Source organism: Tursiops truncatus, chromosome 20 (genome assembly GCF_011762595.2).
Source record: "Tursiops truncatus isolate mTurTru1 chromosome 20, mTurTru1.mat.Y, whole genome shotgun sequence".
NCBI classification, from domain to species: domain Eukaryota; kingdom Metazoa; phylum Chordata; class Mammalia; order Artiodactyla; family Delphinidae; genus Tursiops; species Tursiops truncatus.
The window spans coordinates 47,875,064-47,888,155 of record NC_047053.1 but is presented as its reverse complement, the minus strand read 5'-3'; the positions used below and the strand labels follow the sequence as shown (position 1 = coordinate 47,888,155).

The 13,092-nt window shown below is 48.1% G+C and overlaps 2 protein-coding genes across 2 annotated transcripts in view; one reads left to right on the top strand and one right to left on the bottom strand.

Annotated features, from left to right (window-relative positions):
* TBC1D16 (TBC1 domain family member 16) overlaps nt 1-8,026 on the bottom strand; it is an 84,319-nt gene extending 76,293 nt beyond the window's left edge. Inside the window, exon 1 of the mRNA XM_033847640.2 lies at nt 7,958-8,026. The gene's annotated coding sequence lies outside the window, so the exon portion shown is untranslated. The remainder of the gene's footprint in view (nt 1-7,957) is intronic.
* A 178-nt stretch (nt 8,027-8,204) lies between these two features.
* Nucleotides 8,205-13,092, top strand: part of CCDC40 (coiled-coil domain 40 molecular ruler complex subunit) — a 42,863-nt gene continuing 37,975 nt past the window's right edge. The window contains exons 1-3 of the mRNA XM_073797761.1: nt 8,205-8,912; nt 10,374-10,434; nt 10,863-11,300. Of these exons, the coding sequence (XP_073653862.1) occupies nt 8,884-8,912; nt 10,374-10,434; nt 10,863-11,300 (528 nt within the window). The 5' untranslated portion in view covers nt 8,205-8,883. The remainder of the gene's footprint in view (nt 8,913-10,373; nt 10,435-10,862; nt 11,301-13,092) is intronic.

Sequence of the window (13,092 nt, the reverse complement as noted above, 5' to 3'; positions counted from 1 at the left end):
CTGGGGCTCAGGCCAAGGAAGTGGGTGATGTCCAGGCACAGAGGCGGGCTGATGCCTCCAAGGGGCACGTAAAACGGAGGGGAGACTGTAGGGAGGGCGGCAGAGCTAATCAAGGGCCTGGCGCCTGCACCGCGGGCTGGGATGACAGGGGCTGTCTGGAAGACGCCACCAGGAAAAGCAGCAGCAGGTGCACAGGGAAAGCTCCCAGCCAGAGGAGCAGGCCCAGGTGGAGAGGAGGGAAGAGTCCTGGGAACGGATGGGGTGATGGCCGCGCAAGGATGAGAATGCATTTAATGCCGTAGAACTGTGCACTTCAAAGGGGTCAATATTCAAAATCTGCTGTGTGTACTTTACCACAATGAAAAAATAATAATAGTGGAACTTGGAGAGGGTATATGGACTCTCCGTACTTCCTGCTCATTTTCTGGTAAACCTAAAACTGTCCTGAAAAATAAAATATATTAATTTTTTAAAAAGACGCTTGGGACCAGGAAGCTTGCACCCAAAGAGGCCAGGCTGAGGTGGAATCGTGTGCATGGAGGCAAGGAAAAGGACAGGGAGCTCGAGGCCGGCAACAAAGGGAGCTCTGGTCCCCGCACTGCCAGCAGGCTGCCAGCAGCAATGCCAGGGCCTGGCAAAGACCAAACAACCTGATGGGAGATCTTCCTAATGTCCTTGAATCCATAAGACGCATGACCTTGAATGGTTCTTGATCCGACGTGCAGAGCAGTTTACACCCATTATCTTAGGGACCCGGTGTCCTGCAGGGAACAAAGATCCCCACCTCCCTGGGAGACCAGAAAACTGTGCTCCAGAAAGGCTGCCGAGTACAGAACCCAGAGCAAGCGGAACACCCAGGTCCCCTTCACAGGTCTGGGGCCTTTCTAAGGGCCAGACTTATTCTCCTTATTACCCAGATAGAGTAGGGGACCAGGGTACATAGCACAATCTTTAAATGCCATCAGCAGAGATCCTAAAACACACAAAACCAGTGAAGCCTGTAGCCAGAAACAGCTATCTGACTTTTCACATCGCTAGTAAGGACTTAGAGTTAATTGAAATCAAAAGAGCAGCTCGAGATGCTCAAAGCACTTTGTACGAATATTATAAATCCTCTCCCCAAATTCTGAGAGATGAAGGTGGATAGAGAAACAGCTCCAGGTAGATCAGTGACAATGATTAAAAAAACCTCATTCTTCTCGAATGCGTTCACTTAATATCATTGCTTTAAAATGGTTATGTCTCCATCAATATTGTTGATTTTAGATTATAAGTTCCTGAGTCCAAGATATCTCTGAGAAGATCTTTTTATGAAGGGCCTACCAGAATGCCATTTTCAGTAGAGTTCCAAATGCCATGTTTTTGTTGATGGAAAGGAGAACGATGCCAACCTGGCAGTTGGCACAAGGAATACAGAGATGGAGTCAGGCCAAGATCTGGAATGTGCATTAGCTTGGGTGTACAAAAAAAAAGGGCAATGATTTTAAAAGGTATAAAATAAAAATGCCAGTGCTGGCTTTTAACCATCTCTGATCGATACCTGATTACAAGTTGAATTTTGTGCTGCTCTGAGCTGTCAGGGACCACCGGACATTTTTGCAAAATAGGCTATTGTGTAATTCAAAGGAAAGATCAACTTGGCCTCCCCCCAGAAAAAGCACACACCCTCATAAAACAAAAGACTCTCTGCAGAAACTCCCTGACTAGGGAGTCATTCCTTCCTATTAACCTGCAAGTCTTTAAGAATCAGAATGCCTCTGAGGACTGTTCTTGGCGGTCTGTCGTTCGCAGCAGTAAGTCACACTGGCGATGAAAGTAGCTCAGGTTTGCTTCCAGGAGGAGGGGCTTTGGTGGTGGTTGCAGGAGGAAGATGTCAGAAACGGCAGTAGCCCCAAGAGAAGTAGCTGGGGCTGGGAAGGGTAGCAGATTTCTTCTTTCACAGCCCTGTTCAGAACTGGCCCTGCTGCTGGGTTGGAGCCAGTGGGCAGCAGCAGGCCTGCTGTTAACCACACACGTTCCCTCCTCCCTCCCCCTGGGGACCACTTGGCCACTGACACTTGGCCCAGAGGCAGTGAGGGGTGGGGCTCTCCTCTAGCTTATGTTTCCAGGGATGAAGTTAAGGCATCTATTACCCAAAATTCGTCCCCAAGATTTGGTGATTTATATCCAGGGAAAGAGAGTCCTCCTAGACAGACAGGCAAAGTCACAAAAAGCCAGAAATGAGCAAAACACGGATGAAGAAATGACACCCTTTAGAAGAGACACAAGTCTCCCCTCCCGCTTCCTTCACAAAGCACTTCTATCTCGAGTGTATTGGTTTCCCATGGCTGCCGAAACAAGTCACCATAAAAACAGGGACTTAAAACAACGGTGTATTATCTGGCAATTCCAGAGGCCAGAAGTCAACCCAGGTCTCACTGGGCTAAACTCAGGTGTCAGCAGGGCTGTGTTCCTTCCTAAGGCTCCAGGGAACAGTCTGTCTTCCTGCCTTTTCCAGCTTCTGGAACCCGCACAGATCCCTTGGCTTGTGGCCCCTTCCTCCTCCTTCAAGGACGGCAATGTGAGTGGAGTCCTTCTCATAGGGCATCACTCTGACACTGACTCTGGGCCCCCCTTCCACTTTCAAGGGCCCTGGGATGACATGGTCCCACTGGATAATCCAGGACAATCTCCCCACCTCAGAGTCACCAGATTGGCAACCTTAATTCCATCTGCGACTTTAATCCCCGTTGCCACGTGACCTAATACAGTCACAGGTTCCCAGAACTAGGAAGAGACATCTGTGGGGACTATTCTGCCGACCACACTACACCTGTGGTAGGGTGGGCTTTCTATCTCCATTGACTATCAAACCCCCATTCAGAGCCACTACCCAGGCCTAGACCCTGCAGAGGGGAGACCTGGCTTCCGTGTCTCTGAGGGGGCAGCAGGACAGAGAAAAGCTGCACACAGACCAGTGCCAGAGCCTTGGTTCCTGTGCTGGAGGCTCCATCAATTCCCAAACGGGAAAACAAATAGAGCAAAGGTGCAAACGTCTCTTGAACCTTCCTAGTGAGACCAAAGAAACAGGGCAGCCTGGAGCCAGTAGCAGAAACGCTCTGCCCAGACTTCTCCCATTCACTGTTCTGTACTGTGTGCCTGCCTCGGGGCCGCCCTGGGTCAGCAGGACAGGTGCGGTCCTAGTAGCTCACAAGCTGGCAGTTCCTACACGCCTGAGGGTCGCAGCCCACACCCACCGTGACAGCTGTTTGCAGCAGCTAGGGGGAGGCAGGTAGGGAGTGGGGCCACTGCAACCTTAGGGGGACGTGTCATGGGGCAAAGCCCACAGGTGATTCTTCCCCTGGCCTTGTCACTGTCACACTGATCAGGAGCAAAATGCTCTGAGCTCTGGTCACCTGCCATGTGGCTGGGAGAAACCGGTTCACCTGCTTTGCCCTCAAAGCCCAATCAACACAGAGTTGGGACAAGGCAATGCCATCTTAAACACGAGCCAGACACACGCAAACAAGGATCGTTTTCCTCCCACAAAACATCTCTGCTAACACACCTGGCAGGAGGCCCCAGCTCTCTCTACCGCCCCAGAACCAGGCACATGCACCATAGTCTTTTTGGGAACCCCGAGCTTTGAGGTTCACTGGGTGATATAAATCCTGCAGATCAGGAACCCCGTTCTTAGGGAAAGGTGGGTCTCCTTCAGTCTCATTACCCAGATAAGACACCTGTGAGATGATATCACCCCTCCTCTCAGTTGTATTTAACTTCAAATTATGGGATTATTGCAGAAGAGAAATACATTTGCTGCACATGCATTCAGGATTCACAAGAAAAAGATTGTGGCCCAAAGATAGGGCTGCTGTGGGTGGGGCCTCTGTGTAGAAATGAGGAACAAAACAATCGACTTGCAGTTAAATTGAAGGAATGACGCTTAGGGCATCAACTCCAGAGCCAGAGGCTTGGGCTAATTGCCATAAGGAAAAAGGACCTTCAGGAGGCCGTAACTGGAGAAGACAGCTTCAGAAACGAGGGTGAGGGGAGGTCTGGTGGCCTGCTTAGCTGTGCCTTTCCTCTTCCAACTGTCCAGTTGTCACTTCAATTGTCACCACTGCCTGGAAAGTCCCAAAGCCTCTGCCTCTCCCGAGAGAAACCATCTGCTGCCTGTGCCCCTCGACAGCAACCCCCCCAACACCATTTCCCTCAAAGAGCCAAGGAAGGGGGCCTGCAAGAAGAAACAGACTTAAAGATGAGTCAGGATTGAGGACCAAGGAAGGACTATACCCAAAAGGCAAGGATAAGTGCAAATCCAGCCAGGAAAGCAATGACCGACCCCACAGAGGATGAGGTGCATCTGACTTCTGAACTGTGCCTGTTAACTTTAACACACAGAGTTTCTCACTATCTGTGGCAAAGGAGTAGCTAACGTACCACAAAACAGAGATCAAACTGGGGGGAAATGTACTGACAACACCCCTGGAATGCAACACAACCGATCTTGCCCAGGGAAAGCATTTTAGCTACAGAAATTGAAAAATGAAAGGGTGTCCAATGCCATCTGTTAAGTATGCGCTTTGCTCCGATTCCAACACCGGAAAGTGTAAAGACCAATTTATCAGACTGTTGAAATCAGGATCAGGGTCATTCGGTGGAAAACCAGCATACACAACAAGGTGTGCAAGCAGGTGCGGACACAGGCTCAGGGTGCACCCATGTTATGGTGGTTTCTTTAGGAGCCAATCCAGAAAGAGCATGGAAAAGACACAGCCACATCTCTATATGTGGTCAGGTGAGTCCATACAGATGATTCCTCATCTTGTACATCAACTCTAAACACCTGCTCAGACTCGCCGCCCAAGGCTCAGGCAGAGAAGGGCGTGCTGTTCAGACTGGATAATGAATTTGGGTTTTCTGTTCTCTCCTTGTGCTAGCTGTATGACTGAAGCTACCGCAGGCAGACGTCGAACTCAGTTGCAAGTGACCTGATTTCTCTCCTCTCTGAGGATGTCTTTATCAGTTCAGGAGATTGGAGTAAAGGACATGCTTCAGATCAGATACCATCAGACAGCTCATCAAAGCAGATTTATTAGAGATGCCAGACCAGGTGCCCAAAGGGTATGTGGGTGGTCGGTAGCATCAAAACCAACAGCACCGAATTGAATGGGAAAAGATTTCCTATATTATTGCTCCAATTTTTTTTTTTTTTTTTTTTTGGAGCAGAAAGTATGTGCCTTCTTTTCTGTGCATTGGCCTCATCTATTGTATCTGTATTAGATTGTATTCATCAACCTAATACAGCTACAATAGAACAATGTACAATACAATGTACACCAATAAAACCACTGCTCCACTCCACTCCACTCCACTGCTACAAATCCATCATGTTTAAAGCCATCCTCCCCAACTGTACCACTGTACGAAATTAATTCACTAATCTTACAGGAGAGAATTCAGGCCTGTAAATAACAAAATTTGGGACCCTCAGCCAGATGTGAGGGACAAGTTAAAATCTTTATTCCAGATTTGTGTTGCCAGGCAACCTGATCATCTTGGTCCCTGGGCAGCCCACAGGGACTCAGCACCCCACAAAGTTACAAAGATAAGAATGTAGGGCTTCCCTGGTGGTGCAGTGGTTGAGAGTCCGCCTGCCGATGCAGGGGACACAGGTTCGTGCCCTGGTCCGGGAAGAGCCACAGCGGAGTCGCTAGGCCCGTGAGCCATGGCCGCTGAGCCTGTGTGTCTGGAGCCTGTGCTTCGCAACGGGAGAGGCCACAACAGTGCGAGGCCTGCGTACCGCAAAAAAAAAAAAAAAAAAAGTAAATATACCTAAATGGAGAATTCCACTTCTGCATATGATTAGCTTTCCATCTGATGGCCCACATACACATGGAAACAAAACCAAACGTTTTTACCAATCTAGTTAAATGTGAAAAATCCAAATGATGGTCGTTAATAATAATTAAAAATTTATAGTACCAAGCACTTCAAATGTGCCAGGCACTAGGTATTTTAGATAATTGTTGCAATAGAACTTTGTGGTAGGTGGTATTACCCCCATTTCACAGATGCAGAAAACAAGGCACAGAGGTATTAAGTCAGTACTATGTACCAGGGTTGGTATTTGAACCCAGCAGTCTACATTTGGAGGCCATTTTTTAACCAGTGCACTGAGCTACCCAAAGCCCGAGGCAGGGAGACCAGCACATTTGTAGGTAGGGTTCTGCAAACCCAGTAGCTGTCTTCTCAGATGCCTTTACACTGAGGCCTAGGGAGCTCTTTACAGACTAAACTGAACTGATATTAGCAGCTAGTGGTGACATGGATTAGTCCCCACTCTCTTGCATGTTTATGAATCACTTGGCAGAGTGAACCATGTTATTTGTCTGCAGAAAGGGGGGCAGGGAGAGTGTGTGCATGTGAATCATAGGGTCCAGTTACAAGAGGGGAGGCACTGTGCTACAATGGTTTTCTGGAGCTGGAGCATCCTGGGCCCAAGGCCTCTATTACTCTCACTCCTGGATGTGTGAACTTGGGGAATTTACTTTAAGTGTCAGTGTTCCCACCTGTAAAATGGGGATAACCTCAGTACTGACTTTATGGGTTTGTTTAGTGGGTTCAGTGAATTCATGCATGATAATCAGAAGCTATTTACACAACAATTATCATGTCTGAAGGATTAAAAAATTCCAGTGATAAGAACTTTCCTTAGTCATATTCTGAGACTGCTCACCATAAACACTCCACAAGCCAAGCGTACTCAGCAGAGAACGAGCCCCCGAATACCAACAATGAATAGCCATGAACAAGCTTCACAGTTAATACTAAAATGCATTCCTAACCTTAATAATCCTTTCTTTGCAAAAGTTTTCCTGGTTCTTAAAAGTGTTTAATGTTTGCTAATCAATTAAACATTAATGTTTCTAATGAGGAATTTCTAAAACTAACACACAGATTTTTTAAAAGTTCTCTAATCAGTCTCTGACAGACTTAGAATGGAATTCACGAAACTGGGCCTTTGCACCTGCCCTTTGATAATATGCTCCATCACATGGCCGTTTTTTGAGAACCATTTCCCTCTTCTTTCCAAATTAAAGAATTGGTGCCTGCAGGTGGTAAAGAAAGGTCGGTGGGACCAGTCACAGGGGCTGGCCAACCAACCCAGCTTCTCCTATGAACTTGAGGAGGCAGTAAAACAAACTTTACGGTAAGGAAAGTGAACGTATTATGTCGTTTTCTATTTCTGAATAGAATCTGAACTAGATTGTGGCCAACATATGACACCAACTTCCGAGTGTGGGAATAACAGGATTTCAAGATTCACCGCTTCTGGCAGCGTTTCTTGGGTTATATTTAGCAATCTTAAATTGCCTATTTTTTTTTCCTTTTTCTTTCCTTTCTTTTTCTTTCTTGCTTTTTTTTTTTTTTTAAAGAAAAGAACAGGAGGAAGAGACCGGGCCTAAAGGAAGTGAGTTTCCTGACATGCGGCTCTTAAACAGTCGAACCACCCACCCTAAGGCCGGGAATGGTAAGCAAGCGCGCTGTGCGGGTGGAATGCACACTTTAGGGGGCTGTGTCGGCGAACGGCGGGCCCCTACAACTTCTCATTCGCGTGCTCTGACGACCAGCCAGACAAAGACCGCAAGTTCTCCGGCCCAAAGCTCCAGACAGGCAGACACCGAATCTTCCCGAAGTAGGCCCACTCCCGGCCCCAGGGGCCCGCATCCGCCGCGGAGAGGGGGCCCAGGGATCTCTCCGCGTGATGCGGCGTGCTCCTGCCCGCCCGGCTCCTGCTCCGGCCCTGCACCTCTCTGGGCTGCGGCCAGACCCCGGCCCCTCCCGGGCCCCGCGGCTGCAGGCCCACGCGCCCCACGCGCCCCCACCCCGTCCGGCGGAGGGGATGTGCCCGGTCCCCCGCGGGCCCCTTAGACCCCGCCCCCGCGGCCCCCGGCCTGCCCCAGATACCCACCCGGGTCCCGCACCGGGGGCCGGATTCGCGCCGGCTCCCGGAGCCGCCGCCGCCGCCACTGCCGCCGCCGCCTGTGAGGAGCGGTGGGGCGGGGACGCGAGGCGAGGCCCGGCCCCCGGCACGCCCCCCGGGCCAACCCGGCCCCCGGCCCAATCAGGCCAGCCCCCCAACCCCCAGGTCCCAAACGGGCTCCAACCCGGCCGCGGAACTGCCTAAGTCACCTTCCGCCCTCCGACCCCAAGACCCGGCCCGGCCGTCCGCATCCCGTGTCGGGCCTCGTTGCCCGCCTGGGACTCCGGCCCCAGGACTTTGCCCCGGAAGGAAGCCCCGAGCCCCCAGAGTGAAGGCAGAACCCCTAGGACGCTCCACATGCGTGCTCGCCCTCTCTGTTCCACCCTCTGCGTTTGTTTTTCCTATTTTGAGGTAGGAAAAGAACACCAACCATCAGGAGACCACGGGGCATCCCTCTTCCGCCAAGAATTCTTCTTAGGAACCCCGGGAAAGGGGTGCTGAGGCCCCCAGGTCTGCAGATGGACAGGCGGGCACTAGGAGAGGTCTCGGCATCCGAAGGTGCAGCCGGCTACGGAGCCCCTCGTGCCCCTACCTCCGCCTGCCACCCTCAGGGCACTTAGCCGTCCCAGGTCCCCGGCTCCCCGAGTGCCCTGCTCGAGCCCCCGGGGAGCCGGAGTTGCCCAGCTGGACGCACGTTGACATGTTTGTCGCTTTACAGAAACTGAGCCAGGAGGGGTAGAGCTCGGCCTTAGAGATAAAGATGGAGAAAATGCATATTTATCCTTTAATATATTTACATAGTTAGATGTTCTGTGTTTCTAATGCACATAAATGGCACAAAGGCCGTCCGCCCCGCACGCCCAGCGCGTGGTCCTCGCCAGCCGGATGTTGACGGCGTCGCGTAGCAACGGGGGATGGCGGAGCCTGGCGGCCGGGCTGGCGGGTAAGCGGGCCTAGGGACCTTGGGTCTCGCAGCAGCCCCCACGCCTCCCCCTTGCTATATCCCCCTAGGCGCCCCTTCCCTTCCATGTCCCTTTCCCCTCTCCTCTGCCCCTGCCATCCCCACCCTCTGGGCCTTTCCTGCCCTCCCCGGCCACCCCCACATTCCGGCGCGCCCTTCTCCCTTCTCACCTCGCGTCCCTTTGTCCTCTCCCGTACCCTCCCCTTTTCCCCTCGCTCCGGGCGCTCCACTCGCTGAAACCCGGGACTTCCTTGTCCCACAGTAACCATGACAACCACTGTGCTTGGTAGTCCCTGCTGCAGAGCCCCGAGAGCAGGGGTCTCTGTACTGGATGCTGCCCCAGCGAGGTGCTGTGACAGGGAGCATCAGCCCAGCCCCCCGCCTCCCTCCCCCTCACCAGGGTTGGAGGTGGCAGGCGATGGGCCGGGGTCCCTATGGTCAGGCAGCCCCACCGTGAATGCCTTGAGCACACAGATAGACCGTAGTAAGGTAAAAATACCAGGCCTCTGTTCTCTTATGCTTTGTTTAAAAGGATAGAAACTATTTTAAAGAATTGAACCTTTTACATTAGACACTGCTGTATTGTTTCTTTTTTTTCTTTTCTTTTTTTTTAAGGTAGGTCTACATGTACTGACATGGAAAGAAGTCTAGATTACAACAAATGAAAAGACTAAATGCAAAACAGTATATATAGTGTGATCTCTAATTTGGGTGGGTGGGTAGCTTTAAATGCATAGAAAAATATTTGAAAGAAGATACCCTTAAATCTCTTACTTTTTACCACTGGTTATCTTGAGAAGGAGAGGAGAAGTCACAGGGGATTTTCATTGTCTGTCACATATTTCTGTATTAGTTTTACTTTTTAAAAAAATATAGTTTTTTTCTAATTAGAAAAAAAAACAATTTTAAAATGTGACATTCTTGTACTCTCTACATCATGGGGTAATTGGCACTTCCCTGGCGGTCCAGTGGTTAAGGCTCTGCACTTCCACTGCAGGGGGCACGGGTTTGATCCCTGGTTGGGGAACTATTATAAAATCCCACGTGCTCTGAGGCATGGCCAAAACAAAAAACAAACAAACAAAATTCACGGGGAAACTAACCAAGAGTTTCTAGGGTATTTGTCCTTTTTGTACAATTTTCTCTTATTTTGCATTTATTTTCCCCAGTTTTGTCACAGACAGAGGTATATTTAAGGTGACTTTTCTAGAGTAATCTACCTGTTCCTTTAATGTTTTGATAATTGCATTTTTCATTCATTCTTGGCATGACTCTTTTGTGCCACTAGTGCTGGTGTTAGTGACAAAGTCATGGCCATCAGCCTAGAGGGAGGGCAGATAACTAACGAGTAAATAAGTAGATATACAGACATCAAGGAGGTGATAAATGCCAAGAAAAAGAAAGATGTTATTTGAAACTGCTAAATTGTTTCTCTGCCACCAGGTCTCACCTGGAAGGCAAATCTTCTGAAGGAGAAGAGGACCAGAATCATGAAGGCAACAGGGTAAAGTTCCTTATGGGATGAATTATTCTGGGCTGTATTTACTAAGAATTAAAGAGAGTTCAGACTTTCTCAAGAAAATTGTACGATGATCCTATGACCTTACTATAGAACAGACTCAAGTCATTTGCAGAGAAGCTCAATTTCCTTCCACCCCATTCTGAAGTGTTGGTGGCTGTTCAGGAATGCCTCGGATATCCTACAGTTAGATTGCCCTGAGTTTTTCAGAGGTCATTTCCTGTAAAGAAGGATGCAAAATAATTACCAAAAACAGAGAGCAGATAAATTAAAGCATGAAACATAATCTCCTAGCGATGCTCAGAGTGTGTAGCTGCAGTTTTCCCATCGGTGTAATTACCTTATTAAGAATAAAACCTCACAAGACCCTTTATACTTTGTATCCTGATTTTTTTCCTGCTACATGGCTACAGGTATCACCGATAGAGAAGAGCAGTGACCAGAGAAATGAAGAAACTGAGGGTGCTACAGAGCATTCTGAAGGGGAAATCAAAAACGATGGGGAAGTCTCAGCTCAGGGGAAAGATGAAGACGATGAGGAAGTCGAAATCCAAGGGGGAGTGGAAACGGAAGAGGAATTCGAATTTGAAGAGGAGTTAGAATCTGATATTGAAGCCACGGCCCCTGAAGGGGAAGTCACTTCTCCAGATCTGGCTTACTCAGACATCAGTCCTGGGGAGGTGGCCAGAGATGAAGTTGGCCCCACACACCGGCATGAAAGAGCAAGGAGGAAGACAGGTCTTGAAGACGGAGAGGCCCCTGGCCCATCCAAATCTAGAGGAGTGGGGGTCATCTCCACAGAGCCCTCCCAGCAAGTATCAGGCTCATCTGAGCAAACGGACCAGGAATCGGTGAGTAGCCTGAGGTCTGTTTTACACAAGTGTTTTAGTGCTCAAGTTGTTTGTACTCCTATGTGAGGAACTCAGGGTACACTATAAATAATTCACATTGCAATCCCTGTTAGAAATGGCTTAGTAAACTTAGGCCTCAGGATCTACCATCAAATGCCAAGAGTTTCTGGACCCTCCCTTGCTGTTCCCAAACCCAAGTTGGGAACATTCCATGTAAGGGCATCTAGGTGTCCAGTCTCTGGAGCAGCACTGTCCAGTAAAATTCTGCATGATGATGGAAATGCTCTTTATCTGCTCTGTCCAATATGGTACCCATTACTCACTTGTGGCTATAGTGCACTTGAAATGTGGCCAGGGACATGGAGGAACTGAATTTTTAATTTTTTGAAGATTCTAATTAATTTAAATTTATATAACCCAATTGTTACAAGTGGCTACCATACTGGACAGTGCAGTTCTAGATAATGACAATAGTTACATTCTTATAATTTTCATTTTTAAATTTTTTTTAAAGATTTTTTGTGTGTACCATTTTTAAAGTCTTTATTGAATTTGTTTTGGGGTTTTTTTGGCCAAGAGGCATGTGGGATCCCAGCTCCCTGACCAGGGATCGAACCCACACCCCCTACATTGGAAAGCGAAGTCTTGACCACTGGACCGCCAGGGATGTCCCCTCATTTTTTAATTTTTAAGCAAGCACAGACTTACAGAAAAATTGGAGTACCATAGAACTTTTAATTTTTTTAAGCATTTGAGAGTAAGCTGTCGATCCGATACCCCATTGCCTCCTAATGCTTCCATGTATGTTTCCCACAAACAACAATATAATGACTATCAAAATCAAGAAATTATATTACATTACCCAATCATCCTCAGGCCTCCTTCACCAAATGTCCCAGTAATGTCTTTTATAGCAGAGCTCCAGTACGGAGTTGCCTGTTGCCTTCAGCTGCCCAGTTTCTTTAGTCTTCTCAATCTGTCCTTGACCTTGATGACCTTGACACTTTTAAAGGTCACAGGCCAGCTATTTAGTAGAATGTCCCTCAGTTTGGCTTTGCCTGGTATTTCCAGGTTTCCAGGTATGGTTTATGATCCTTCGGCAGGAATGTCACAGAAGGATGCTGTGTTCTCCTGATGTCCTGTCAGGTGATACATCATTTCAGCTTGTCCATTATTGATGATGTTGGCTTGGATCACTTGATGAAAAAAGTGTCAGCCTTATCCACTGTAAAGATACCCCTCACTCCTAGGCATTTAAGAAACACTGTGTGAGAAGGTGCTTTTTTGGTTTAAGATAGGAAAGTGAATATTTATTTCAAATGAGAAAAAACAACAACAGATTACACCATTGTTTTAGGACTTCTTACTTCTCTCAGCAATGTGTACTGTTGTTGCACATCTTTTGTCAGGTTTATCCCTATATATTTTGCATTTTTTAAAAAGAATTTGTGGAATATTTTATTTTATTTTTTTATTTTGTTGGCTACGCTGTGTGGCATGCAGGATCTTAGTTCCCAGACCAGGGATCAAACCCGTGCCCCCTGCAGGGGAAGCGTGGAGTCTTAACCACTGGACCACCAAGGAATTTCCTATTTTGCATTTTTTGATGCCATTATAAATGGTTTCCAATTGTTTGTTGCTAATTTATAGAAATACAATTGATTTTTGTATATCAATCTTATATTCGGCAACATTGCTAATCACCCTTATAGGGTCTAGTAGCTTTTTTTTTTTGTAGAATCCATAGGACTTTTCATGAAAAGGATTGTGTTGTCTGTGAAAAAAGGCAGTT